General features: G+C 37.5%; 3 protein-coding genes across 3 annotated transcripts; all 3 read right to left on the bottom strand.

Annotated features, from left to right (window-relative positions):
• LOC109948190 (protein STRUBBELIG-RECEPTOR FAMILY 5-like) lies at positions 269-1,599 on the bottom strand. Its single transcript, XM_020560417.1, has 2 exons — positions 1,045-1,599; positions 269-892 (listed from the first exon to the last, which is right to left on the bottom strand). The coding sequence occupies exons 1-2, from the start codon at positions 1,425-1,427 to the stop codon at positions 841-843; spliced, it is 435 nt and encodes a 144-aa protein (XP_020416006.1). The 5' UTR covers positions 1,428-1,599; the 3' UTR covers positions 269-840.
• Positions 12,109-17,383, bottom strand: LOC18784434 (beta-amyrin synthase). Its single transcript, XM_007214916.2, has 16 exons — positions 17,040-17,383; positions 15,688-15,873; positions 15,466-15,555; positions 15,153-15,350; positions 14,965-15,049; positions 14,697-14,863; positions 14,422-14,613; positions 14,212-14,325; positions 13,953-14,072; positions 13,728-13,850; positions 13,552-13,650; positions 13,336-13,392; positions 13,008-13,198; positions 12,760-12,937; positions 12,498-12,662; positions 12,109-12,406 (listed from the first exon to the last, which is right to left on the bottom strand). The coding sequence occupies exons 1-16, from the start codon at positions 17,238-17,240 to the stop codon at positions 12,287-12,289; spliced, it is 2,286 nt and encodes a 761-aa protein (XP_007214978.1). The 5' UTR covers positions 17,241-17,383; the 3' UTR covers positions 12,109-12,286.
• LOC18781703 (beta-amyrin synthase) lies at positions 20,397-25,460 on the bottom strand. Its single transcript, XM_007214915.2, has 16 exons — positions 25,230-25,460; positions 24,711-24,974; positions 23,999-24,184; positions 23,793-23,882; positions 23,476-23,673; positions 23,301-23,385; positions 23,032-23,198; positions 22,756-22,947; positions 22,546-22,659; positions 22,266-22,385; positions 22,058-22,180; positions 21,875-21,973; positions 21,541-21,597; positions 21,048-21,416; positions 20,782-20,946; positions 20,397-20,692 (listed from the first exon to the last, which is right to left on the bottom strand). The coding sequence occupies exons 2-16, from the start codon at positions 24,909-24,911 to the stop codon at positions 20,573-20,575; spliced, it is 2,286 nt and encodes a 761-aa protein (XP_007214977.1). The 5' UTR covers positions 24,912-24,974; positions 25,230-25,460; the 3' UTR covers positions 20,397-20,572.

Here is a 26,402-nt window from a genome sequence, read left to right on the forward strand (position 1 = left end):
TTATCATATTTATAATTCAAGCTTAAAGGAAAAATATGAGCAATTAATACGACAACTACGTTTAACAATTTTTGGTGCATTATTTAGTTCATTTACTGTATGGCTAGAGAGACTTTGGAAAGGGCCAAAGGAGAGAGAAATTTTTTAAAAGAAGCCAAAATGGACAAAATTGCCGTTATTTATTTTTGAATTTTTTAAGGAATCCTTTACATTTGCATGTCTTTGGTTTGGGAGTTAAGAGATTTTTCTATCTTTTTTGAAAAAGCTCTGGCTTTTTCTAAAAGTGAAAGTTTTTTTGTTTTTTGTTTTTTTATAAAAAGAAGCGATAGATTATATTTATAATTCAAGCTTAAAGGAAAAATAGGAGCAATTAATATGACAACTACATTTAACAATTTTTGGTGCATTATTTAGTTCATTTATTGTCTGGCCTCAAATTATTAGTAATTGTTTTTTTTTATAAAAATAAGCGATTATCATATTTATAATTCAAGCTTAAAGGAAAAATAGGAGCAATTAATAGGACAACTACGTTTAACAATTTTTGGTGCATTATTTAGTTCATTTACTGTCTGTTAGTAATTTTTTTTATATAAAAAGAAGGGATAGATTATATTTATAATTCAAGCGTAAAGGAAAAATAGGAGCAATTAATATGACAACTACGTTTAACAATTTTTGGTGCATTATTTAGTTCATTTATTGTCTGGCCTCAAATTATTAGTAATTTTTTTAATATAAAAAGAAGCGATAGACTATATTTATAATTCAAGCTTGAAGGAAAAATAGGAGCAATTAATATGACAACTACGTTTAACAATTTTTGGTGCATTGTTTAGTTCATTTGATTTTCTTGTGAACTGTGGATGGAGAGCAGCCTTCATGGAGGTACCTGAAAACAGTTCACAAAGAGTTGATTTCAATGACCGCAAGAAACCCTGGTAAATCAAAATCGTTGATTTGCTCGATTCAGATGACTAAACATATTGGCTAATGAGGTTGATAGAAAAATGTATGAGCAGAGTAGGATTTATAGTCACTTACTCAACAGCCCGGGCAGTGCCTAAAGCAATTCTGACTCTTGTGTTCCAAGTTAGGGGATTACTGTAGTCATCTGACATGTGTAAGAATTCATGAAGCGAGCCATTACTGAAGTACTCGTAAATTAACATGTTATGCCCGTGTTCTGAACAATAACCAACAAGTTCGGTGATGTTGGCATTGCGAATCTTGGAGATATTTACAACAATGTCAGAAAATTCTTGTGTCGCTGAGCCTTGAAACAGTGAGGAGTCAATCTTTTTCACAGCCACAACCTGACATGCATATATGAGGGGCGGATCCACCATGGGGTCAATGGGGTCAAACGACCCCATGGCAGATCTGGAGTTTAGTGGTAGGGACTGGTTTTTGCCCTTGGCAGCCATGGAAGTGACCCCATGGAGAAGAAGAAGAAGCTTCGGTGGTGGCAGCTGGAGCAAGAAGAAAGAGAGAGAGGGAAGAGAGATGGAGCAGACGGAGGACAGAGAAGAAAGAAAAGAAGAAGAGAGGAAGAAGGAAAAAGAATAAAAACAGAGAGGGGAAAAAGGAAGAAGGAAAAAGAAAAAAGAGAGGGAGACGGGAGACGGGAGGAGGGAGAGAGAGAGAGAAAGAGGAAAAAAGAATAAAAAAGAGAGGGAGTTATTAAAAAGAGAGAGAGGGGAAAATATAATAAAAAACAGAGAGGGGAAATATAATAAATATTTTTTTTTTTTTTTTTTTGTTTCCTTTCAAACCCTTTTAAATATTTCAACAATATTAATAATAATTCCATCATTTTTTCTATTTCAAATGTCGTATAATAACAAAAAGTTCTAAATATGATGAAAAAAATATATTGAAAAAAGATTGCTTATATAAAATAAAAATATAACAACAAGGGCTTATAATTTATCCACACAAAAAAAAAAAAAAAAAAAAAAAAGCCACTCCTGTGGGTCACCTCTAGTTTTCAGTTTGTACAATCTATTGTTCAAGCCTAAAAATATACAAAAACAACCAAAATCCACAAAAACTCACCAAATTTTCTTAATACATTTGTACTTAAGGTAAATTTAGCCCGCCCGATTTGCAATTCCTGGATCCGTCCCTGTCCACCACCAATATCTCATCCCTTGACATCGCCGCCAAGGGTGCTAGCTGCCGTTCACCAACAGTCGTCTCCGTCGCCGTCACTATTTTTGTGACCCCACGAGTGGCAATTCCTGCATCCGCGGCATAAGAACTGTGAGTAAAAATCGAGAGGCACCTCTTAATAATAAGATAGGACTATCTCTAACAGTTGATAAAGATATCCACATCAGTAATTCCAAATGAATTTTTATGCTAGGACTTACGTTTAAACACAAATTATAAAATGAACCAGTAGAAGATTTGGTGGTAATTAAGTAGCAACTATAGAGTAATCGAAAACTATACCTTCCCATCATCATATTTAGCCCTATAGACACGTCCAATGGAACCCTGACCAAGAAGGCGAGCGGGTGCAAAGTTAGCAGTAGCAACCTGCAAATCTGCCAAAGCGTAATTCGTAGCTTTTACAGAGGTGCTTCTTTTGGCAAAGGAAACGTCCAGAAAGCAACTTAAAACCATTTGATGTAGATTTTGAAACAGGATTTATGTCAATTGAAACGGCTCAAGGATCTGTCACCGGCATATCATCTAGTTAGTAGAAAGTTAATAAACATTTGTAAAGTGACAGATATTAAAAACCCAGTTGATACATTATTTTGACTGCATGACCAATGGGGCAGGAACCTAGACTTGGGAGGCAAGAAATAATATCAGGTGGAAAGCTCTCACATACACATTTAGTTACATTGCAAGCAGATTTACAGTAGTTCAATTCTATTCTATGTTAAGAGTGTTGCAGAATTTCATTAGAACAGCTTAAAATACAAATAAATTTGCAAAGAAAATGTCATTAATAGGCCATCTCTTTTCTAAATTTTTTAAAAAAAACTGGCATCTCTATTTTTTCTTTTTAATAGTTATGTCATCTTCATTTTGTAGTGTTAAATAGATGAGTAACATATCTTTTTATATATTCCTTTTAAAAATAATTCAAGTTCAAAAAGTTTACACCTCAGTGTCTCAAAGCTTATGCCTCATTTTAAGGGACCAAAAACGCCTACCCTCCTCCATACCTCATCTTTTGAAATATTGTCACTTTAGACTGAAGAAATTCCAAACATAGCAAAACAAATTAAAAGCAAGTTGATGAGATCTCTTTAGATATTTGAGAATAGGAGATATTCTCTCCCACTTTAGATATTAAAAGCGAGTTCATCGAAGATTTATTTGTAATTTTATTCTTTCTATAAATTATGAATGATATTAGTATTGTTTAAATTCAAGGGTATTTGATATTGTCTAAATAATTTTATGGAGCTTTTAGACTTTTAAATTTGCCCCTTCCCTAAAAACTTTTTGGATCCACCACTACCACCAAGAATTTCCTCCAGACCTTCAATTAGATAATAAATAAAGTCATAAGCAAATCATTAAGAGCTGTTGGCGTGACTTGTGGATATTGACTTACTTTCCTTACACACCAAGAATTCCTATTATAATTGTAATTGATTTACTTTAATTCCTGATTTCCTACTACAAATAGATTTAGGAATTTATTATTTACTTGCCCATTCAGGTTTCGTTGTATTATAAATATGACCTCCTACAAGGAGAAGAATATACAGAAAATTCCCACAAATAAATATTCTCTCATAGTTTTCATATTTTAGCATGGTATCAGAGCGGCGATCTTGGAATTGCTGACTCTAGTTTCAAACCCCCGCTGCTGCTATGGGGGTTGATGATTTTTTCAACCCTCATGGAGGTAGCACCACCGACTCCTTCTCTCATTCTCCACCAACTATCGTTGAGTTGAGTGCCCAGATGGCTCCGCTCCTACAGATGCAGACTTTGACCCTGAATCCGATCCAGACTCAGGATCCTCTTTTGACGACCCCGACCCCGACCCCGACTCCGAAGACGACCCCGACCCCTACTCCGATGATGACCACAACCCCGAATTTGTCTCTGATTCGGACCCTGATCCCGATTTTGACTCCGACTCTGGCCCCGACTCAGGCTCAGATTCCGATCCCAATTCCTACTCAACCTGTATCCTATGCATCTTCCGCTGCACAGATTATGACTACTAGACTAACGACCCCGACACATGGACTAGATTGCGCATATTGTGGTGATCCGAGACACACTTGTGAGACTTGTTTTAAATCGCATGGCTACCCCAATTGGTGGGCTACTCTTATAGATCGAGGACAATGCAATATGACCAGTAATGGTACTGGTTATGGATTCCATACTTCCGATAAGATTGATTCCAGGAGCTGGATAATTGATTCCGGTGCAACTGATCATATGACGTTTGATCCTGATGATTTTCTGAATACTACACAACCTCGACGAACCTGTATTGCAAATGCCAATGGTGTTACTTATCCTGTGACAGGGGCTGGCACTGTTGCACTCTCATCCTCTCTTACACTGTCTAATACTTTACTTGTTCTATCTTTATCCACTAAATTGTTGTCAGTTAGTCAGCTTACTGAACAATTGAATTGTTGTGTACTCATTTACCCGAGTTTTTGTTTGCTTCAGGATATTCACACTAAGGAGATTCTTGGTCGTGGTACTAAGAGAGGGGGGTTATATTATCTCGATGACTTTAGTCCCGGCATGGCTAACAGCGTGACACATCCCTTTGATAGCAAACAAAAGCAAATCTGGTTGTGGCACCGTCGATTGGGACATCCGTCTTTTAGTTATATGAAGCATCTTATACCAGATTTATTCTCAGGTTTCAAGGACTCTGACTTCACATGTGATACTTGTATTTTGGCCAAGAGTCACCGTGTGCCCTACCCGTTGAGTACGAACAAGTGTATTACTCCATTTACGTTAATTCACTCTGATGTCTGGGGACCTTCTCCTATCACTGCTCCTTCTGGTGTTCGATGGTTTGTCACATTCATCGATGATTGTACACGGATGACATGGCTTTATTTGCTGAAGAATAAAAACGAAGTGTTTTCCTGTTTTCAGTCCTTCCACAAACAGATGAAAACTCAATTTAATGCTCAAATCCAGATTCTTCGCTCAGACAATGGTGGAGAATTTGTCAATCATGACTTTCAGACTTACTTCCAACAACATGGAATTATCCATGAGACGACTTGTCCTCAGACACCACAACAAAATGGTGTTGCTGAACGAAAGAATCGACATCTTCTTGAAACCGCCCGAGCACTTCTGATTGGCGCTCATGTTCCTCGCCATCACTGGGATGATGCTATTGTCACCGCAGTTCATCTGATCAACCGCATGCCTTCTGGTGTACTGACTTTTAAAACTCCCTTGCAGACGCTTGCACAACACAGACCTCTGCCTTCTGTTTTGGTACTCACACCCCGAATCTTTGGATGTGTGGCTTTCGTTCATCTCCACAAAAGTCAACGTAGCAAACTTGATCCATGTGCGCTTCGTTGTGTTTTTATGGGTTATGCCACTCATCAGAAAGGCTACCGCTGTTATCACCCTCCTACCCAACGAACCTATGTCACTTTGGATGTGACCTTTCTGGAATCTGAGCTGTTCTTCCATGACCCATCATCCAATTCTACACTTCAGGGGGAGATACGAAGTGAAGAGCAGAATTGGAGCAACTTGGAAAATAAAGAAATTCTCCTTTATACAGAAATGATTGATCATTCCGAGTCTGGAGCACGAGATTACTCTCTGTCAAAAAGCGACCAATTGCCCATTCATAGCGATCAATTGCCTGACCCACCTGATCCATGCGAAGATATTTCTGATCCGAGTCTCACACCTACAGACAATACAGAACAACAAGATGAAGACCCCCCCTCTAACTCAACAGTACCAACAGACCAACCTCCTGAGAATATCCTTGAGGTAACTACTCCTACTAGACTTGTGCATTTAGATGATAAAACTATTGGATATCAATTACCTTTCAGGCAAAATCGTGGGAAGCCACCAAACCGTTATTCACCTGATATTGGCAAGACATCCAAGTATCCAATTGCAAATCATGTATCCACTGAGAAGCTGTCTGAACCACTCAAGGCTTTTGTGCATCAGTTCTCTGCTATCCATATTCCAACCAAGGTCTCTGAAGCATTGAAAGATCCTAAGTGGGTCCAAGCTATAAAAGAGGAGATGAAAGCCCTTGAGAAAAATCAGACTTGGACATTGGAGACTATACCCCGAGAAAAAAAGACTATCGGATGTAGATGGGTGTTTACTATAAAACACAATGCAGATGGATCTATCGAGCGATACAAGGCAAGACTTGTGGCAAAAGGGTACACACAGACCTATGGTATAGACTATGAAGAAACTTTTGCTCCAGTTGCAAAGTTAAACACCGTCAGAGTCTTATTATCCCTTGCAGCTAATTTGGATTGGCCACTACACCAGTTTGATGTAAAGAATGCTTTTCTACATGGCGAACTCATGGAGGAGGTGTACATGGACATTCCTCCTGGATATAATACCACTCAGACTGGAACAGTTTGTAGGTTACGAAAAGCATTGTATGGATTGAAACAGTCACCACGTGCATGGTTTGGACGGTTCACCATGGCAATGAAGAACAATGGTTTCAAACAGTGCAACTCAGATCATACTCTGTTCTTGAAACATCGAAAAGGGAAGGTAACAGCATTAATAATCTATGTTGATGATATGATTATTACTGGGAATGATAAACAGGAAATATCACAGCTACAAGACTATCTGGCTACGGAGTTTGAGATGAAGGATCTAGGTGGACTCAAGTATTTCTTGGGAATTGAGGTGGCTCGATCGCAGCAGGGCATATTTCTCTCTCAAAGGAAATATGTCTTAGACTTGTTGACAGACACAGGAATGCTAGATTGTAAACCTGCGGACACTCCTATTGTTCAGAATCATCATCTTGGAGAATATCCGGATCAAGTTCCAACTAACAAAGAAAGATACCAAAGGTTAGTGGGAAGATTGATCTATTTGTCACATACTCGACCAGACATTGCTTATGCGGTGAGCGTTGTCAGTCAATTTATGCACTCTCCAAGTGAAGACCATATGAATGCAGTTCTTCGGATACTTAGATATTTGAAGTCTGCACCTGGAAAAGGACTTATGTTCTCAAAGCATGGTCATCTAAATATTGATGGTTATTCAGATGCAGATTGGGCAGGTAATGTAACAGACAGAAAATCCACATCGGGTTACTTCACATTCGTGGGAGGTAATTTGGTGACATGGAGAAGCAAGAAACAGAATGTAGTAGCTTTATCCAGTGCAGAAGCCGAGTTCAGAGGCATGACTAAAGGGATTTGTGAACTTCTTTGGTTAAGAAAATTGCTTACTGAACTTGGGTATAAACCTACATCCACAATGAATCTCTTTTGTGACAACAAGGCTGCTATAGCCATTGCACAGAATCCGGTTCAGCATGATCGTACTAAACATGTTGAGGTGGATCGACACTTCATCAAACAAAAGCTTGAGGCTAAAGTGTTTCAGTTTCCTTTTGTGAAATCCGAGTATCAATTGGCGGATATTTTGACAAAGGCGATTTCCAGTAAAGCATTCCACAATTCACTAGATCAGTTGGGCATTGGCGACATCTATGCACCAACGTGAGGGGGAGTGTTGGCGTGACTTGTGGATATTGACTTACTTTCCTTACACACCAAGAATTCCTATTATAATTGTAATTGATTTACTTTAATTCCTGATTTCCTACTACAAATAGATTTAGGAATTTATTATTTACTTGCCCATTCAGGTTTCGTTGTATTATAAATATGACCTCCTACAAGGAGAAGAATATACAGAAAATTCCCACAAATAAATATTCTCTCATAGTTTTCATATTTTAGCAAGAGCTTCATCCTTGACATTGATCTTTGAAAAGGATACTCACTTTATGTTTATACCCTTCAACTCATTAGGGATCAAAATCGTTCATTTATAGAACAAAATCTAGCTCAAGTATACTTACAAGTCAACAGGAGTGTATACAAGTAGAGTGATTTGACTAGTAAATTGATTGTTCTGCAGATTCCTGCATGGAGACATAGAGGACTTAGCAACCAGGAACCTCGGACACACATGCAGTGTAAAGAATGTATTTCCTTGTATTAAACTGATTACACAAAGTCCCTATTTATACTAATACAGGATATCTACTTAAGGTAGGAAATAATATAGACATGAATACAATCCGATTTACAGCAGGAAAGGCTAATTGCTAGGAAGAGATTGTGAAATTGACTTCCGTGTGTGCTAGGAAAGGAAAGCTGCATTAACACCCGCCCACAAATTGGGCGTCACAGGATGCACAAGTTTGGAAGACATATGCTGATGGCGTGGTTTATGAAGGGCTTTGGTGAACAGGTCCGCAGGTTGGTTGACAGAAGGAACAAAGCAAACTTGATGACTTCCAGGAGCAACCTTTTCACTGAAAAAGTGATAATCCAACTCAATGTGACGTGTGCGGGCATGGAAAACTGGATTGGCAGCCATGTACGTAGTGCTAAGATTGTCACAAAAGAGTTGGACCGGGAATCAAATATGAACACCCAATTCATGAAGAAGGGAGCAGAGCCAAGTGGTTTCAGCAAAGCATGATAGAGGGCATGATATTCCGATTCTGTACTAGAGCGCGAGACTGTGGGCTATTTCTTGGAATACCATGAGATGAGGTTAGCGCCAAGAGTAATCACATATCTACTGGTCGACCGACGAGAATCAGGACACCCAGCCCAGTTCGCATCAAAGTAGGCAGAGAGCCGAGCTGTGGCAGTTTGAGAAGTGAGCGTGAGGCCGAGATCAATAGTGCCCTTGATGTACCTAAGTATCCGTTTGGCGGCAACAAGGTGAGAGGTGCGAGGGGCACTTATGAACTGAGCAACAGTGTTGACGACAAAAGATATGTCAAGGTGAGTAAGAGTGAGATACTGTAAACTGCCAACAAGCTCTCGGTACTCGATTGGGTTGGAGATAAGAGCACCATCAGAGACAGATAGGAGAACCTTGGCAGCTAATGGAGTAGATGCAGGTTTGGAGTTGAGAAGATTGGCTTTCTATAAAAGATCATATTCATATTTGAGTTGATTGATGTGGAGAGTACCATCCTTATGAAGAACCTGTAAACCCAAGAAATAGTTGAGTGGACCAAGGTCTTTGATGTCAAAATGGCCACCTAAAAGAGAAATGAATTGTTGGAGACGAGTGGAATCACTGCCAGTTATCATGATGTCGTCGACATATAGAAGAAGAAAGATGGTATAGGAAGCCTGTTGAAAAATAAATAATGAAGAGTCAGCTTGGCTCCTTGTAAAGCCCATAGAGAGAAGGAAAGTACTGATGCAATGGAACCAAGCACGAGGTGGTTATTTGAGGCCATAGAATACTTTGTGGAGCTTGCAACATAAGAAGGATGAGTGGTATCAATGAAACCAGGGGGTTGAGCCGTGTAGACATCTTCTTGAAGAAACCCACGGAGAAATACATTTTTGACATCAAGTTGACGCAGGGACCAATCATGAGAAACTGCAAGACTGAGAACAGTGTGAATGGTGGCAGGCTTGACAATAGGACTGAAGGTTTCATCATAGTCTATGCCCAGATGTTGATGAAAACCCTTGACAACTAGACGAGCTTTGTAGCATTCAATGTAGCCGTCGGAGTGACACTGAATCCGAAAAACCCACTTGCACCCAATCAAGTTCTGAGAATGAGAGGAAGGAACCAAAGACCATGTATGATTTTTGAGGAGTGCATTGATCTTTTCAGTCATGGCGTCACGCCATTCAGAATACTTAGTGGCCTCTGAAAAACAAGTAGGTTCAGTATGATCAAAAACAGTTAATAAGGCACGAGGAATATGGTATTTAACAATGTCGTCTGTATGAAGCTTGGGTTTTTGAATGCCATCCTAAAGGCGCGTACGCATGCGAGGAACAGGGGCAGGAGTGGGAGATTGCAAAGCTGATGGAACTGGGGGGTTCGGAGCTACTAGAACAGAGGCAGACGCAAGCAGAGAGAGGTGTATGCGAGGGCGTCGGGAATAAATTTGTAGCAATGGCTAGGCTGAAGCGAAAGAAGTGTCGTTGAGTGGACTAGGGGGTGTGGGGTCATTGCTTGTGACTGCAGCAGCTGGAAAGGTGCATACCAAGGAGGTGTCGTAAGCTTGAGTGTCTGAGTCTGGAGCAGGAGTTATCGATTAGGGCCCAGGTGCGGAGGAGGACAGAATTGGATGGAATTTAGTATCCACATACTCTGAAGAAGATGATACCTGTAAATGCTCAAATGGAAAATGCATTTCGTTAAATAAAACATGACGGGACGTGTAAACACAACCCATGGAGGGATGTAAACAACGGTAACCTTTGTGGTGAGAACTGTATCCAAGGAAAACACATTCAAAGGTGCGGTTAGTGAGTTTATTTTCAGTATATGGTTTAAGGTAAGGGAAACAAGAACCCCCCAACACTCAAAGATGAGAGTAGGAGGGAGGATGTTGGAAGAGATGATTGTATGGGTGTCCCATTGAAGATTATGAGTAGGTAGGAGGTTGATAAAATGGAAAGTAGTGAGGGCAGCTTCGACCCAGAGATTGTGGGGAGTGTGAGAAGTGGTAAGAAGGGTATGAATCATGGTGACAATGTGTCTATGTCTATTTGGGTAACTCTGTTTAAAGATATGTTCGTTCTTTTACTACAGAGTTTTAACTCAAATTCGTTCTTATACGGTTTATTGGACTGGGGATTTGAATTTGATAATTTTTGTTTTGGTAGGGGAAATAAAATTTGGGAGTGTGATTCTAGGAACTGATTGCAATGTTTTAGCATAGTTGACTTGAAGAAGAAGGGTTTGGGAAATATGTGATATGGTTCTCCTATTCCTGACTCCGATCTTCTTGCTATCATTATGAATAATGTTGGGCCCTTATATGAGTCTATTGTTGTGTTTGCTCAAGCCCGTGAAACCCCTATTACATATGCCGATGTTGAGGCTCTCTTACTCCTTGCTGAACAACGCCATCTGGAAGTTCATGCTTCTGCATGTGATGGTTGTGTTGAAGTTGGCTCACCTAAAGTTGTGGAAGGAGTGAAGGAAATAGACGGTCAAAAGAGCTATAGTCGTTTTGACTGGGCTCTGCCGCCCGAGTGGCAAAATGGTGGTTTCTTGCCTAGGCACTGGCGCTCGAGCGAAACCTGCTCGCTCTCGAGCGACAAAGCGAGAATTCATGATTTCCGCTCTAGCTGAAGGCGCGAATCCAACATGGATCCTTGGTGAATGGGGATAGATTGACACTCTATGACATATAAATAGGCACTTTAACGCTAGGTTATTATAACGTGAGAAAACTAAGGCATCAAATTGGATTTGAGCCAAGAGTGAGAGAAAAGAGAGCTAGGGTTTGTGAGAGAGCAAATGGGGTTCTTCATTGTAACCAAATGGGTTCTTTCATATTAGTGAATTTCTCAGGGATCACCAAGAGGACATAAGCACAATGTTGAATCTCTTTAAATTCTTGTGTTCTTTGTTTGCTTCTTTACTTTTCGGTTTGTGTGTGCTTTATCTTTGCATGGCTTATGTCTGATAGTTCTATAGTCCATCAACAACAAAGTCTTGGAGTGTTTTTCACAACATATTGTCCCACAAAATCCAAATGCCACTAGAGTAACAATTGGCATCCACAACCAAGGAAAATCAGTCTTGACAACAAATGCCACCAAAGTCCAATACACCATTCTTGACATCAACAAGGATCTTCTGCATCAAAGCAGTTGTCCAAATAAACAAGGGTTTGTGGCCCCGAAGTAGAGTCATTAGCAGGGTTAAAGGCCCTTCAATTGACTGGTGCATTTCTGGAAGGTTACCAAGGGTTGTGGACTTTCTTGCTTCTTTTCAATTGATCATTTTAAGAACATCTCACACGTCTTTTCGCTCGTTAATGTTGTAATTGTAGCCATCGACTAAGAAAAGCATAATTTAGTGTACGAAACAAATATATTTTTCTTTAATTAAAATTGAATTGTATAGGTCATCTAACTTTCTCATTGATTTATTGACACATTGTGTATACACAGATATTCTCACTAGGCATCAAGCTGAGACTCATAAAAAGGAATTCCAACAATTGGCTTTTATATATATGTTGCATCCTTTAAGTTGGATGAGCTGCACAATACAACATTTAGGCTTGGGAAGGCAATGAGACCCACTTGCGGTACTCTGCAAGAGCCCACAGAGGGTAGATATTTCTGTAAGCTGCATAATGTAGCATGCAGTTCTTCATGAACACTCCCGTAATTTCCTGCCATAGTTCAGTGATTAATGGTTAGAAAAATTTACAAGTAAAAATTAAGCAGATTGTAATGCAAGTCATGTTATGCTAAGAAAGATACCTGTTGGGGAAAATCCCCATTTTCCATTTGAGAATTGATAATCAACTTCGCCGCACGATGAAGAGGTGCAGGGTCTCTGTCTGCCTGTCCAGCATGAATCAGACCCATCATAGCCCATCCAGTGTGTACTAAATTTGATCGGTTTCCTTCGAGCGGAACGTACTCCTGTATCACCCACCACGGGACAAATATTTTAATGTAAGACAATGGGATTGTTTAAGAAACTTGAAGCTTAAAAATATGTTCACCTCCCTCATTTTACCTTTTTGGGACATGAAAGGTAGCTCTCTCCCCAACCACCGTTCTCTCTCTGTGTTTTGAGTAGAAAGTTAACCCCTTTGCGCATGGCTAAACAATTAATGAAAGTCTTGCCGGCAGCTGCTAACCCTCCAAGGGCAAACCAGGAACCATATGTGAAGCAAACTCCCCAATTTCCATACCTGTGCAAAATGTTCCTCAACTAAGTTCTTTTCCATATATATATTTACATATCTGATTATCTAAACATACCATGAACCATCTGGCATTTGTATACTTTCAAGGTACTGCGTAGCATTGGTAATGAAATGATCAATCTCTTTCTTTCTGTGCCCAGGATACAACTTCTTAAACAGAACCAAAGCCTGAATTGCAGATGAAGTGCATTCAACATATTCATGCTCAACCACAATGTCCGCGAAGAATTCAGTGGGATTTAACATCTAGAGGAAACAAAAAGGAGAGGGAGAATATAGAGTAAGTATCTGCTAGAATATAGAGTAAGTATCTGCTAATGGATATTTCAAACATTAACTTCATACTTCTAACCAATCTGACTCCAATTTGTAAAAATGCTTACTTCTAACCAATCTGCAGCTCCTGCTGGTTCCCAGGCTGCCAAACCACCATTTTTACTCTGCAATGAGTTGTAAAATAAAGCATTTTTATTCATGAGTTGAGTACAGAAACATAGAAGACCCAATTTGCTTACTGCAGGGAAACCACATGCTACTCAAACTCATATTTATGACTTAAGATGCAAGATAAGAGTACTTGAAGACACATTAGCTGTTACCTGAAGGGAAAGTAGGACATTGATAGAATCATATAATCGCTCAGGTTCCATTTTTTCACCAACTATATCTGGTCGCATCATCGAGAACAGCAGGCAACACTGTAGAGGGGGCTATTGTGAGAAACCTGGAGATAATTAACCAACAGGGTGGATATCTCAATTGAAGCGCTCATTACCTTTAAACCCTCTGCAGTGCAATCAGAAACTTGCCATCCATGGTCTTGATCAGAGAAAGTCCATGATCCCTTGGAAATATGGCGGTACATGCTTTTGAAGTCACCAGATGGATTGTCCTTGACCTGTACAGTTTGAATACAAAGGATTCATTAGTCTGAACAAATGAATGGTTACACATTTACATTAAAAAATGATAATTTAGTTGACTCTAGTTAAAATTGAACCTGAGATTTCTTGATGAAGTCATGTCCTCTAGCCAGCGTAGGTCCAATTTCATCAGTGAGATTGCTAGCAAGCAAAGCTTGAATTGCAAACCCAGTATCCCACTCTTGACTACCAAAACTCTTCATATATCAATCAAACAATAAACATGTCAACTTCTAGGTGAGTTACTCCTTAAAATTAAAAGCATTTGTGAATATACAAAAAAATAAAGAAGTTTACAACATTCCATAAATAATTTGGGATGCTATATATACCAACCTGCATCTTCATCCCATCTTCAGCAACCCATAAATAATCTGGGATCCTAGCAAGATGCTTCTTAAAATAGTCTCCATTTGGATCTTCAGCCCAACAAGCAAGCATACATAAAACCTGTTCAAGTAATGCAAATAACATGATGAGAATCTGAAAAGTTAATATTTTTCTCTAGTCTCCTATAAGGTACATCAGTATCCTTATCCACATTACCTTTTCCACACATCCAATGGTAATATATCTGCTGTTTTCATCTTCGTAATGAATATGCTTCATTGTTACTTGAAGAGCTTTTTCTCTGACCAACTTGTTAAACGGCCAGCGAGTAAGAAGAGGCTCTGTACATATGTAGAGACTATCCCACATGATGTCCTGTATCCAAGGGTGAGGGTAGTAGATATCCTCCTGCAATTAAATTACTGTAATCAGGTTCTGTACTTAAACAAGAATCATAAACTGATTAATTCATTTAACTAAGTTTAACTCACTTTTGCGCAGTGATGGCGAACTCCCTTCCAATTAATTTCATTGTAAGGTTGAGCATAAAGTTCTTCCCTTAACTGCAGAATCAGAGGTGTGATTGGGCCAACAAACCTTTTCCCATATAAATATGACATAGGCATGTAAACCATCCTACAATAGCACCACATTTTTGCTGCATTTCCAAGATAAAAGAGGTTAAAAATGAAGACTACAAGTAAAAACTAAATCAATCAACATGGGGAAGGTGGAAATACTTGGATTAATTGTGCTAACCTGGATGCATAGGAAGAAATGAAGGCAGAACCCAAAACTCTGGGGGCATTGGGTTGCTTCCAGACCACTCAAAGACACCAAGTATCTGCAACAAGTTAAGCAACATTAATTCATCTTCATATACGGTTAAGCACAACAATTGAAGCCTAATAATTCAATTAGTGTTCATAACTTTTTTTCATGCGTACCGAAAGCCAAGTCTTTCCCCAAGAGGGCATGTGTGTGACACTACCATGATCAAGAATCCATTTCCTTACTCTGGCACAAGCATTGTCCTGGCCTCCATCAGGTCCTTCTCCGAGAATACGCATACAAATGTAGCTCAGGGCTGTGCAGAACATGGTGCTGTGTCCTTCAATATGTAATCCCCAACCACCATCTTGATTCTGAAAATACATTACCATTCTTTATATACTAGTTTAACACAAAATATGCACAATGAGTGGAAATTAAATTTAAAAATTGATCCCATTTGTATGAACCAAGTAAATAAGTATGTACCTGATGGTAGTATATGTAACGCAGAATTTCTTTGCGATGCTCTGCTGGGAATACAGTATTAAGATGCCCTGTAATGTATGTACACATGACCTGCAAAAAAAAATTGGAATTAAAAAGGGAAAATTAGTAAAAAGCTCCAAAACATTCATATTTTAGTAAAAAATCTAACTAAAGCTCTAAAAATAACTGTAATTATAAGGAAATTAGAAATTTTATACTCACCAAAGGAGGAAGGAAAAACAATGGGCCAGCATTTTCAGCAGGCCAATGGCCATCACTTGCCTGCAAGGCTGAAAAGAAGTGAACAGATCTTCTCAGTGAGGCTGTGGCCTTTTCATATGTGATTTCCTCGCCATCCTCAACCTTTACTGGGGGAATTGTCTGCTTGAAGTTATTCTCTTTTAGGAACTGCAGTGTAGTGAACAGAGTATTAAGAGTGGAATTAGAGAAAAAAGTAAATAAAATTCATGATGCTGATTATAAAATTCTAATTTGGTATTAGTCCACAAATATATCAGTGATATTTAAGAAAGGGGGAATTGAACCTAGGACCTTGGATGGAACTACAAGATTTGAATACTAGGGAGATGTTGACACTCCCAAAAATTTATTATTATGTAATCATTCCTTTGTTTTTATTTTTCTCTTATTACCACTTTCCTCATATCAAATGGTTTTACCCATCAAAAGAAAGGAAATGAAAACTTATATAAGTGCTAAAAACAAGACAGAGATTGGCCCACTACTAGCAACATCGATATTGTCCCCAACTTAACCACCTATTTAGCATGTGTGAGATTTTATACAAAAGGTCTCGATGTTATTAGGAGTAGAACCATTTATTAGATTGGACTTTCTATTTTGTTAAGTTTCCGATGTGGGACTCGTGTATTTTTCAACAATTACTAGTCTACTAATATTCCTTTTTGCATTTTATTTGAAGAGGTTCTAAGTTTGAATTCCCGTCTTTATATTATTAAAATAAATTTAAAAAACCAAGACAAACAGATCAAAATTAAAAAGGTTTAACGCTATTCACACTCTTGTTGTCTCTTGTCTAACCTGTTGACGTGAAGGATAGTGTTGGGATGGATGTTAGAGTCTCTTATGGTGGATTCATGGAACACGAGCATCATGCAAACCTCTTATGAAAATTTAAATTTTTATATCCCCACACACACGCCACTATCAGCTTCAACAATTCCTTGGTTTAGGTCAATTCTCCGCCATCATCTTTATTTATTTATTTATTTTTCTGATAAACCCTCATAATCATCAGTTTGTCTATCTGCTCAAAACTTCTTAAAATAGCAACCGATCAACATTTACTTTTACTGACCAATTTTCTAATACAACTCACGTTTATATGTTGATTGTAAAGGCGGTCAGTAAGATAATCACAAAAAAATATAACCCAAAAATAAGATAAACAATATCGTTTGAAATCAGACTTTGAATTTAAATCATTAGTCAAACTAATTTTTATATGCATGTGTGATCTAAAATTACAGTTTGACAACGTAAAATTCTAAGAAAACAACACTATAAGTTAATGAAATTAAGTGGATAAACACCTGCATACGCCACAGGAGGTCACCGCTAGGCTTGACCTGATGGCGATTATTGTAGAAATTAAGACGAGCTTCTTCCACCTCGGCTCGCTCTTCGGGAGTTCCTGCCTCAGGATCAAACTCAAATATCTGCCTCCCCACAAAGTTGTTTGTGCTGTAGATGTAAGGGTCATTCCCACCATCTGCAACCTTAAGCTTCCACATCTTCAATATCTCTTTCTTATTATTATTCTATATATAGCTGCCACTGCTGTTCTACCTAAGAACCTGTTTCATGCATGCAATGTATGTATCTATGGATATTGAGAGAGAGAGAGAGAGAGAGAGAGAGAGAGAGAGAGAGAGAGAGAGAGAGAGAGACCCTGTACGTGAGAAGCTGCAAAAACCTTAATGTAGAGGTTGGTTATATAGCTAAGAATGAAAGAGAGGTGGGGTCGGCCAGCTACCTAGTTTATATATATGTGTGTGTTTGTATAATGCGAGAGTAGTTTTTCGTGATCAGCAACTAATCATTCTTTAATATGCTTCGATAGAGGAATAATACATATCACCTTCCTAAATTTGTACATATATATATAACATTTATAGATCTAGAGAAATTAAACAAGCATCCACTCTCTATGTCAGGTAGTTCTTATTATATACCAGCCTCTTTGCACGTGCTTCTGCGCCTGCGAGAGGTTTTTTTTAAAAAAATTTAAATTTATTTTAAAATTAAAAAAGATAATGGATAGTTGTGTTCCATAAAAATAGGATCCATTATCTGAATTTTCTTTTAATTTTAATTTTTTTAATATGAAAAATTGTAAATTTACCATATTATCCTCATTTAATTAATAATTTTAATTCTTAATGTTTGCATTAACCAAGGGCATTTTCTGGTATTTTGAATGTTTCACCATTCTCTGTCTTTTGCTTTATATATATAGATTTTATTTTTTGGTAAGAACATTTTCTTATTGTTTCCGATTGTCGTGAAGTCAGCCCTCCTCTAATGTAGGGTGCGTTTCTTCCACCAACCACCATCCACCCAAAAATGATTGAATATGAGTGTCGCTTCCACGCGACACAAAATTATAATATCGCGTATCAAAGATTAAATGCACGAGTATTTTTAATGGGAGTTGTTTTTTTCATTTTTATTGTAAGAATAATGAGAGTTGTAATTGGCATTTCAAAATTTTTATTTTGCATTCCTTCTTTTAAAACGGATAAAGAAAATGCAATATTATGACAGACATGGGTAAAAATTTTCCCAATAACTTAAGCATCCCAGTCCTAGTAGCAATACGGAGAACTTTCAAAAACTTCTATATACAATAAGACTTAAGGCATTATTCTATTTTAATTTTTAGACTTAGGATCTTTATGAAAGATTTTTGTATAATACAGAGTAATTAAAAATGAAAGCAAATAAAAATTGCGTGTTCATATGGTTTTGGGGGATATGCATGATCTGAATTTGTCTCTTTCTTTGGCCATTGACTTGAGTTTGTAGTGATATCACATTGTAAGTCATATCATAGAATCTCTACAATTAAATTATTATGGCGTTGAACTTTAAGTTAGCGGAGATGTTAGGTATAAAGATTTTTATTGAAAGATTACACGTAACCCTTATTGACTAACAATTCACCAACATAATTAAATCTCTAATAGGGAAAAGCTTCTTCCTTTGTATTCACTTCACTCTTTTTTTCTTCAAGAATTAATTCTTAGCAAGCTGAAAACTAGACACATGGATGGGATGTTCAAACTAACATTAGTTGATACATCACATTAATGAACTCAAATTATCATAACAACATTTGAATATGCACATAAATTTGGAAAAAAGATTCTCCGGCTGGGAGAAAGCTATCTAAATATTTTTAATGGAACAAGTTGTATCTACATTAGTTGCTTTGTACGTGTTTTTTATTATTTTATCAATGAAATACTATCGCTCTTTTATAATAAAAAGATATGAACAGAGTTACTAATAATGGCATGAGGGCAACGGGCACCTAATCAAAGTTTCCCGCGATTACTGAGGCATATATACATTAAAATAGGAAACCACATGAAAAGTATGCAGGGATTTTTTAAACAAAGAACACGATCTCTGAATCTCATACCAAAACAAAGCGAACAATAATCTAGGGTATAAAAGAAGTCTACGTTTTCTAAGCATGTAGGACCAAGGTGGAATAATATTTGAACTGGTATATTAAATACAATATATATATGTTGATGTCGGTGTGATTTTCCCAATAATATCTTTACCTTAGATACCATGTTTAATAATTTCTTGGAAATCGAATTTGACACATTTTTTAATATTAAGGAACAAAATATATGTCAACGGGGTCTAAATTCAATGAAAAATAGCATTAACTTGCAGACTAATAGTTTAAGATTCAAACCCTCATGCCACCGTGATTGTGTATGTGAGAAAGAAAAATATCCGGAAGATGAGAGGAATGAAGACATGTGAAAGACTATATGAAATCATATAGGTGAAAGCTAAAAATTAAAAACAACAAAATTTTATTTTATAAAAGATTTTTCTCTCTCGACTTGATTTAAAAAGCAAAAGGCTGAAAACCCAAAAAGAAAGTGTTGATAGGATACCACATGCACTTAGTAGCACATTAAAGACAAATACTAACAAGTTTTGGAGTATTAACGCTGGAAACTTCATTAAAGACAAATCAAATACTAACAACTTTTGGAGTGTTTTTTAGTGAATTTATTGTATTAGCCCACCAATGTGGACATATATAAACCAAGCACAAAGTATTCTACCACTCATATTCCTATCCTACACCTACGTATATTTATGATATGATTCCTTTCTCTAGCTGGTTTGACCTTTGCGAAGCTAAGGTTCATACCAATTTATTCAAGGACCATGCTTTAATTATGCTAATTATCCTCAATTCTTTATAATTTGTTTAATTAATCATCAATTTTCGCTCGTGTGAATGTCATTAGACTAAAAGATTATGAGTAATGCTAGGCATACCACATTTGCATATCACTTTGTTAGAGAGATCGATGAAGCCGGCCCACCTTTATTAGAGAGGTAATGTGGTATAATGACTAGCATTTTTGAAAGATTATTGGCTAATTGTTCAGGAGTTCCCCAATAAACTTAATAAATGTACATGCATGTAATATCTAAAAATAACAGTACAGTTAGGCTCAAATTCTTGAAAAAGCTAGGTCATATCTTGGCCATGCTTCTACAAATGTATAAGGTTTAATTTTTAATGACCTAATTGACTCAACCAATGAGAAGCTGCAAGATCCTCTCTCTCATTGGATTGTACACAAGTAATCTCATTGGATTTGAACAAGAAATTGAATTGCATTTGATTGCACACAAGTACTCGTAATTCCTCGTAAATTTATTGAAAAATTTGTATTTTGTACAAATTCATTCTCACTAAGCATCAAGCTGAACCCCCATAAAAATGATTTTCAACAATTGGCTCTTATATATATATGTTTAATCCTTTATGTTGGATAAGCTACACAATACTGTTAGCGATTTAGGCTTCCGAAGGCAATGGAACCCACTTGCGGTACTCTGCAAGAGCCCACAGAGGGTAGATATTTCTGTAAGCTGCATAATGTAGCATGCAGTTCTTCATGAACACTCCTGTGATTTCCTGCCATAGTTCAGTGATTAATGGTTAGAAAAAAGTTACAAGTAAAAATTAAGATTGCAATGCAAGTAATGTTGTGCTAAGAAAGATACCTGTTGGGGAAAATCCCCATTTTCCATTTGAGAATTGATAATCAACTTTGCTGCACGATGAAGAGGTGCAGGATCTCTTTCTGCCTGTCCAGCTTGAATCAGACCCATCATAGCCCATGCAGTGTGTACTAAATTCGATCGGTTTTCTTCGAGAGGAACGTACTCCTGTATCAACCGCCAAGAGAGAAATATTTTCATGTAAGACAATGGGATGGTTTAAGAAATTTGAAGCTTGCTTAAAACGCAATCCACCTCCAACATCTTACCTTTTTTGGACATGAAAGATAGCTCTCTCCCCAGCCACCGTTCTCTCTTTGTGTCGTGAGTAGAAAGTTAACGCCTTTGCGCACAGTCAAACAATTATTGAAAGTCTTTCCGGCCGCTGCTAACCCTCCAAGGGCAAACCAGCTACCATATGTAAAGCAAACTCCCCAATTTCCATACCATGAACCATCTGGCATTTGTATGTTTTCAAGGTACTCTGTAGCATTGGTAATGAAATTATCAATCTCTTTTTTCCTGTGCCCAGGATACAACTTCTTAAACAGAACTAAAGACTGAATTGCAGATGAAGTGCATTCAACATATTCGTGCTCGACCACAATGTCCGCAAAGAATTCTGTGGGATTTAACATCTGAGGGAAATAAAAGAGGAAAATATGTAGTAAGTATCTGCTAATGATTATTTTAAGAGCATTAATTTCTGTTCATCTGACAGATTTGCACAAGAACGTGGCTTCAATTTGTTAGAATTCTTACTTCTAACCACTCTGCTGCTCCTGCTGGTTCCCAGGCTGCTAAACCACCATTCTTACTCTGCAATGATCCGAAAAATGGTGCTTAGTTAATGAGTACTTAGATATAAAAGAGCAATGCACTTGAAAAGAGAAGGGTTGAAGTGCTAAAAGTTAATTAAATTCTTCAAACTAAAGCAACAATTAGGAGTGGCAACTCTAGGGTTAAAGAATCATGTGAAACAAATATAGATCAAATTGCTGCAGGGAAAGCACAAGCTTTTAAATCCATATCTATGACTAGGGGGTGCAGGATAAGAATACTTTAGACACAATCCTTTCTGCAGGCAAGTTCTCACCTGTAGGGAAAGTAGGACATTGACAGAATCGTATAACCTCTGAGGTTCCATTTTTTCACCAACTATATCTGGTCGCATCGTCGAGAACAACAGGCAACACTGCAGTGTAGGAGATTGTGAGAAACATGGAGATAAACAGACGGTGGATAAGTCAAATTGAAGCATTTGAGAAAATTTAGTTACCTTTAAACCCTCTGCGGTGCAATCAGAAACTTGCCATCCATGGTCTTGATCAGAGAAAGTCCATGATCCTTTAGAAATGTGGCGGTGCATGCTTTTGAAGTCACCAGATGGATTGTCCTTGACCTGTACAGTTTGAGCGCAAAGGATTCATTAGTCTGAACAAATTAATGGACACACATTTATAGGTAAACTATAGTTAAAATTGAACCTGAGATTTCTTGATGAAGTCATGTCCTCTAGCGAGCGTAGGTCCAATTTCATCAGTAAGATTGCTAGCAAGCAAAGCTTGAATGGCAAAACCAGTATCCCACTGCTGACTTCCAAAACTCTGCATATATCAATCAAACAATAAGTATGTAAACTTCTAAGGTTTTCCTCTTCTTTTAGGTGAGTTACACTTTAATGACCAAAGGAGAAAAACTCTGCTTAAAATCATACGCATAAATGTTACAACAGCATAAATAATCTGGGATGCTATGTGTACTAACCTGCATCTTCATCCCATCTTCAGCAACCCATAAATAATCTGGGATCCTAGCAAGATGCTTCTTAAAATAGTCTCCATTTGGATCTTCAGCCCAACAAGCAAGCATACATAAAACCTGTTCAAGTAATGCAAATAACATGATGAGAATCTGAAAAGTTAATATTTTTCTCCAGTCTCCTATAAGGTACATCAGTATCCTTATCCACATTACCTTTTCCACACATCCAATGGTAATATATCTGCTGTTTTCATCTTCATAATGAATATGCTTCATTGTAACTTGAAGAGCTTTTTCTCTGACCAACTTGTTAAACGGCCAGCGAGTAAGAAGAGGCTCTGTACATATGTAGAGACTATCCCACATGATGTCCTGTATCCAAGGGTGTGGGTAGTAGATATCCTCCTGCAATTAAATACCTGTAATCAGGTTCTGTACTTAAACAAGAAATATAAACTGATTAAGTAATTTAATTAAAGTTAAACTCACTTTCGCACAAAGATGGCGCACTCCCTTCCAATTAATTGCATCGTAAGGTTGAGCATATAGTTCTTCCCTTAATTGCAGAATGAGAGGTGTGATTGGGCCAACAAACCTCTTCCCATATAAATATGACATAGGCATGTAAACCATCCTACAATAGCACCACATTTTTGCTGCATTTTCAAGATAAAAGAGGTTAAAAATTAAGACTTCTAACTAAATCACAAGGACACTCCTTGAGTTTGCAGAGTTCTTCAATCTGCAGGTGTGCTAACCTGGATGCATAGGAAGAAATGAAGGCAGCATCCAAAACTCCGGCGGCATTGGGTTGCTTCCAGACCACTCAAACACGCCAAGTATCTACAACAAAAGCAACATACTCATATTAATTGAAGCCTAATAAATGCAACTATTACTCATATTTTTTCCATTCAACAAGGCCATACGTACCGAAAGCCAGGTCTTTCCCCAAGAGGGCATGTGTGTGACACTACCGTGATCAAGAATCCATTTCCTTGCTCTGGCACAAGCATTGTTCTGGCCTCCATCAGGTCCTTCTCCGAGAATGCGCATACAAATGTAGCTCAGGGCTGTGCAGAACATGGTGCTATGGCCTTCAATATGTAATCCCCAACCACCATCTTGATTCTGAAAATACATTACCATTCTTTATATACTAGTTTAACACAAAATATGCACAATGAGTGGAAATTGAATTTAAAATTTGATCCTATTTGTGTGAACAAATATACCAAATAAGTATGTACCTGATGATAGTATATGTAACGCAGAATTTCTTTGCGATGCTCTGCTGGGAATACAGTATTAAGATGCCCTGTAATGTATGTACACATGACCTGCATTTTTTTTATTTTTTTTGTGGAATTAAAAACGGAAAATTAGTAAAAAAAAATCTCACTAAATCTCTAATAAGTAACTGTAATTATAAAGAAATTAGAATTTATATACTCACCAAAGGAGGAAGGAAGAACAATGGGCCAGCATTTTCAGCAGGCCAATGGCCATCACTTGCCTGCAAGGCTGAAAAGAAGTGAACAGATCTTCTCAGTGAGGCTGTGGCCTTTTCATATGTGATTTCCTCGCCATCCTCAACCTTTACTGGGGGAATTGTCTGCTTGAAGTTATTCTCTTTTAGGAACTGCAGTTTAGTGAACAGAGTATTAAGAGTGGAATTAGAGAAAAAAGTAAATAAATTCATGATGCTGATTATAAAATTCTAATTTGGTATTAGTCCACAAATATATCAGTGATACTTAAGAAGGGGGGAATCGAACCTAGGACCTCTGATAGAACTCTAATACCACAAATTTATGATTGGTATTAGAGAAAAAGCAAGTTAATTCATTATGCTGATTGTAGAACAAACTTATGAGTGCTAAAAAGAAGAAAAGGAATTCAAAAGTTGACAGGTTCGAAGCTAACTATCTGTCTAGTTGAATTTTCTTTATTTTTTATTTATTTATTTATTTATTTATGGTAGGATATGATATCAAGTTTGAAACCCCTTGGATTTATATAATAATAAAAACCAAGACAAACCTATCATATTTTATACCCACACACACACTCACGTTCTCTTGCTAAACTCAAATTTACAGTTTGACGACATAAGTCTAACAAGAGAATATTACCGAGTAGTAATGAAATATTAAATGGATAAATACCTGCATACGCCATAGGAGGTCACCGCTAGGCTTGACCTGATAGCGATTATTGTAAAAATTAAGACGAGCTTCTTCCACCTCAGCTCGCTCTTCGGGAGTTCCTGCCTCAGGATCAAACTCAAATATCTGCCTCCCCACAAAGTCGTTTGTGCTGTAGATGTAAGGGTCATTTCCTCCATCTGCAACCTTAAGCTTCCACATTCTTCAATATCTCTTTCTTATTAATTATATATCAAGGTATATATATATCTTCTCAGTAAGAACCTGTTTCATGCATATGCAATGTATAAGTAACAATACACCATAAAGATGTGCTATGTAGCTAGGTGAATATATATACATATATAAGTGCATATTCAAGAAAATCTTATATATAGTGCAGATTAATCATAGGATCCCCTAGCTTTCCATATTTTGTAAATGTCTCAATTGTTGTATATATAGTGTGTACGGATATTTGTGTGTGTGTGTGTGAGAGAGAGAGAGAGATAGAGAGAGAGAGAGAGTGAGACCCCGTACATGCAGTTTGCAGTTTGCAAAGAAGAAGCTGCAGAAACCTTATTGTAGAGTTTGGTTATATAGCTAAGAACGAAAGAGAGGTGGGGTTGGCCAGCTAGCTAGCTCAGATATATTTGTGTGTGTATGTTGTATATGTATGGTTAATACGCGCACAGAGAGACAGAGAGAGAGAGAGAGAGAGAGAGAGAGAGAGAGAGAGAGAGAGAGAAACCCTGCAAGTGCAATTTGCAAAGAAGACTAGAGAATTTGGTTATAGAGAGATGAATGGAGGAGAACTTTATAGACAAATAACAATAGAGACAATATGAGGTCAATATAGGCATGTGATGTGATTGTTTTTGGTCTTTTGGTAAATTAAGCTGATCAGCTATAGTTTCTTTCAACGAAAAGTCAGCATTAAACAGCTCTGTGTATAATATAAAATAAACACTACACAGACACTGCCGGGAACGGCATTTTTACACGTCGTCGCCATTTGGGGCCATTGACCCCTAATAAGGACAGACAGACGCGGTGTGGCCTAAAAGTGCAGGCCACGGACAAGCCACCACAGATCCGTTAATTACGTGTATGGCTTGATTTGATAAACTGGTGATCTTCATCTCTTAATTATTTGCCAGATTACTCTTCTACACCCTATTGTCAAATTACTCTTTTCTTTCAATCCAAGAAACTTACTACACTATTATATTCTCTTCACAAACTCTAATGTGAAGTTAATGTGAACTTAGAGTGGTGAAAGACAAGATAACAGAGTGTGAGATGTGATGCTGATGAGTTTTTTATTTATTTATTTTTTCTGATGGTTGTGCGTTTAAAGATAGTTTAAAAAGATAGTTGAGTATTCTTAAAAATTATGAATATTTGAAATAAAAGTTAGAATGAACTTAAAATATAAAATAAATAAATAAATAAAATACGGAGTTTAAATAGAAAAATTCTATAATAATTAGTGAACCCCGAGGCATGGAATTGAACAATATCAACGCACAGTTTGTTCAAGTAGTGAACCTCCTATTGGGTGACTAAAACTTTCAACTCCTAATTCATAAGTAACTTATAATAATGAAAGCCGAATATATTAAGGGATTGGGTTAGGTGTGTGGGGACAAGAAAGCTGAATTTATTTTTTTAATAAACGCTTTGAATTTCTCCTTTTAATAAACGTTTTGA

Source organism: Prunus persica, chromosome G3 (genome assembly GCF_000346465.2).
Source record: "Prunus persica cultivar Lovell chromosome G3, Prunus_persica_NCBIv2, whole genome shotgun sequence".
NCBI lineage: Eukaryota > Viridiplantae > Streptophyta > Magnoliopsida > Rosales > Rosaceae > Prunus > Prunus persica.

Coding starts and splice junctions, on each gene's coding strand:
- LOC109948190 (XM_020560417.1), bottom strand. CDS start 1,427: ATGGCTGCCAAGGGCAAAAACCAGTCCCTACCACTAAACTCCAGATCT. Junction 893..1,044: donor GGCACTGCCCGGGCTGTTGA/GTAAGTGACTAT, acceptor AACTGTTTTCAG/GTACCTCCATGAAGGCTGCT.
- LOC18784434 (XM_007214916.2), bottom strand. CDS start 17,240: ATGTGGAAGCTTAAGGTTGCAGATGGTGGGAATGACCCTTACATCTAC. Junction 15,556..15,687: donor TGTTTTTCCTTCCTCCTTTG/GTGAGTATAAAA, acceptor TTTTTTTTGCAG/GTCATGTGTACATACATTAC. Junction 14,614..14,696: donor TTCGCCATCACTGCGCAAAA/GTGAGTTAAACT, acceptor ATTTAATTGCAG/GAGGATATCTACTACCCTCA.
- LOC18781703 (XM_007214915.2), bottom strand. CDS start 24,911: ATGTGGAAGCTTAAGGTTGCAGATGGAGGAAATGACCCTTACATCTAC. Junction 23,199..23,300: donor ATTTCTTCCTATGCATCCAG/GTTAGCACACCT, acceptor TTGAAAATGCAG/CAAAAATGTGGTGCTATTGT. Junction 22,660..22,755: donor CCATTGGATGTGTGGAAAAG/GTAATGTGGATA, acceptor TTACTTGAACAG/GTTTTATGTATGCTTGCTTG.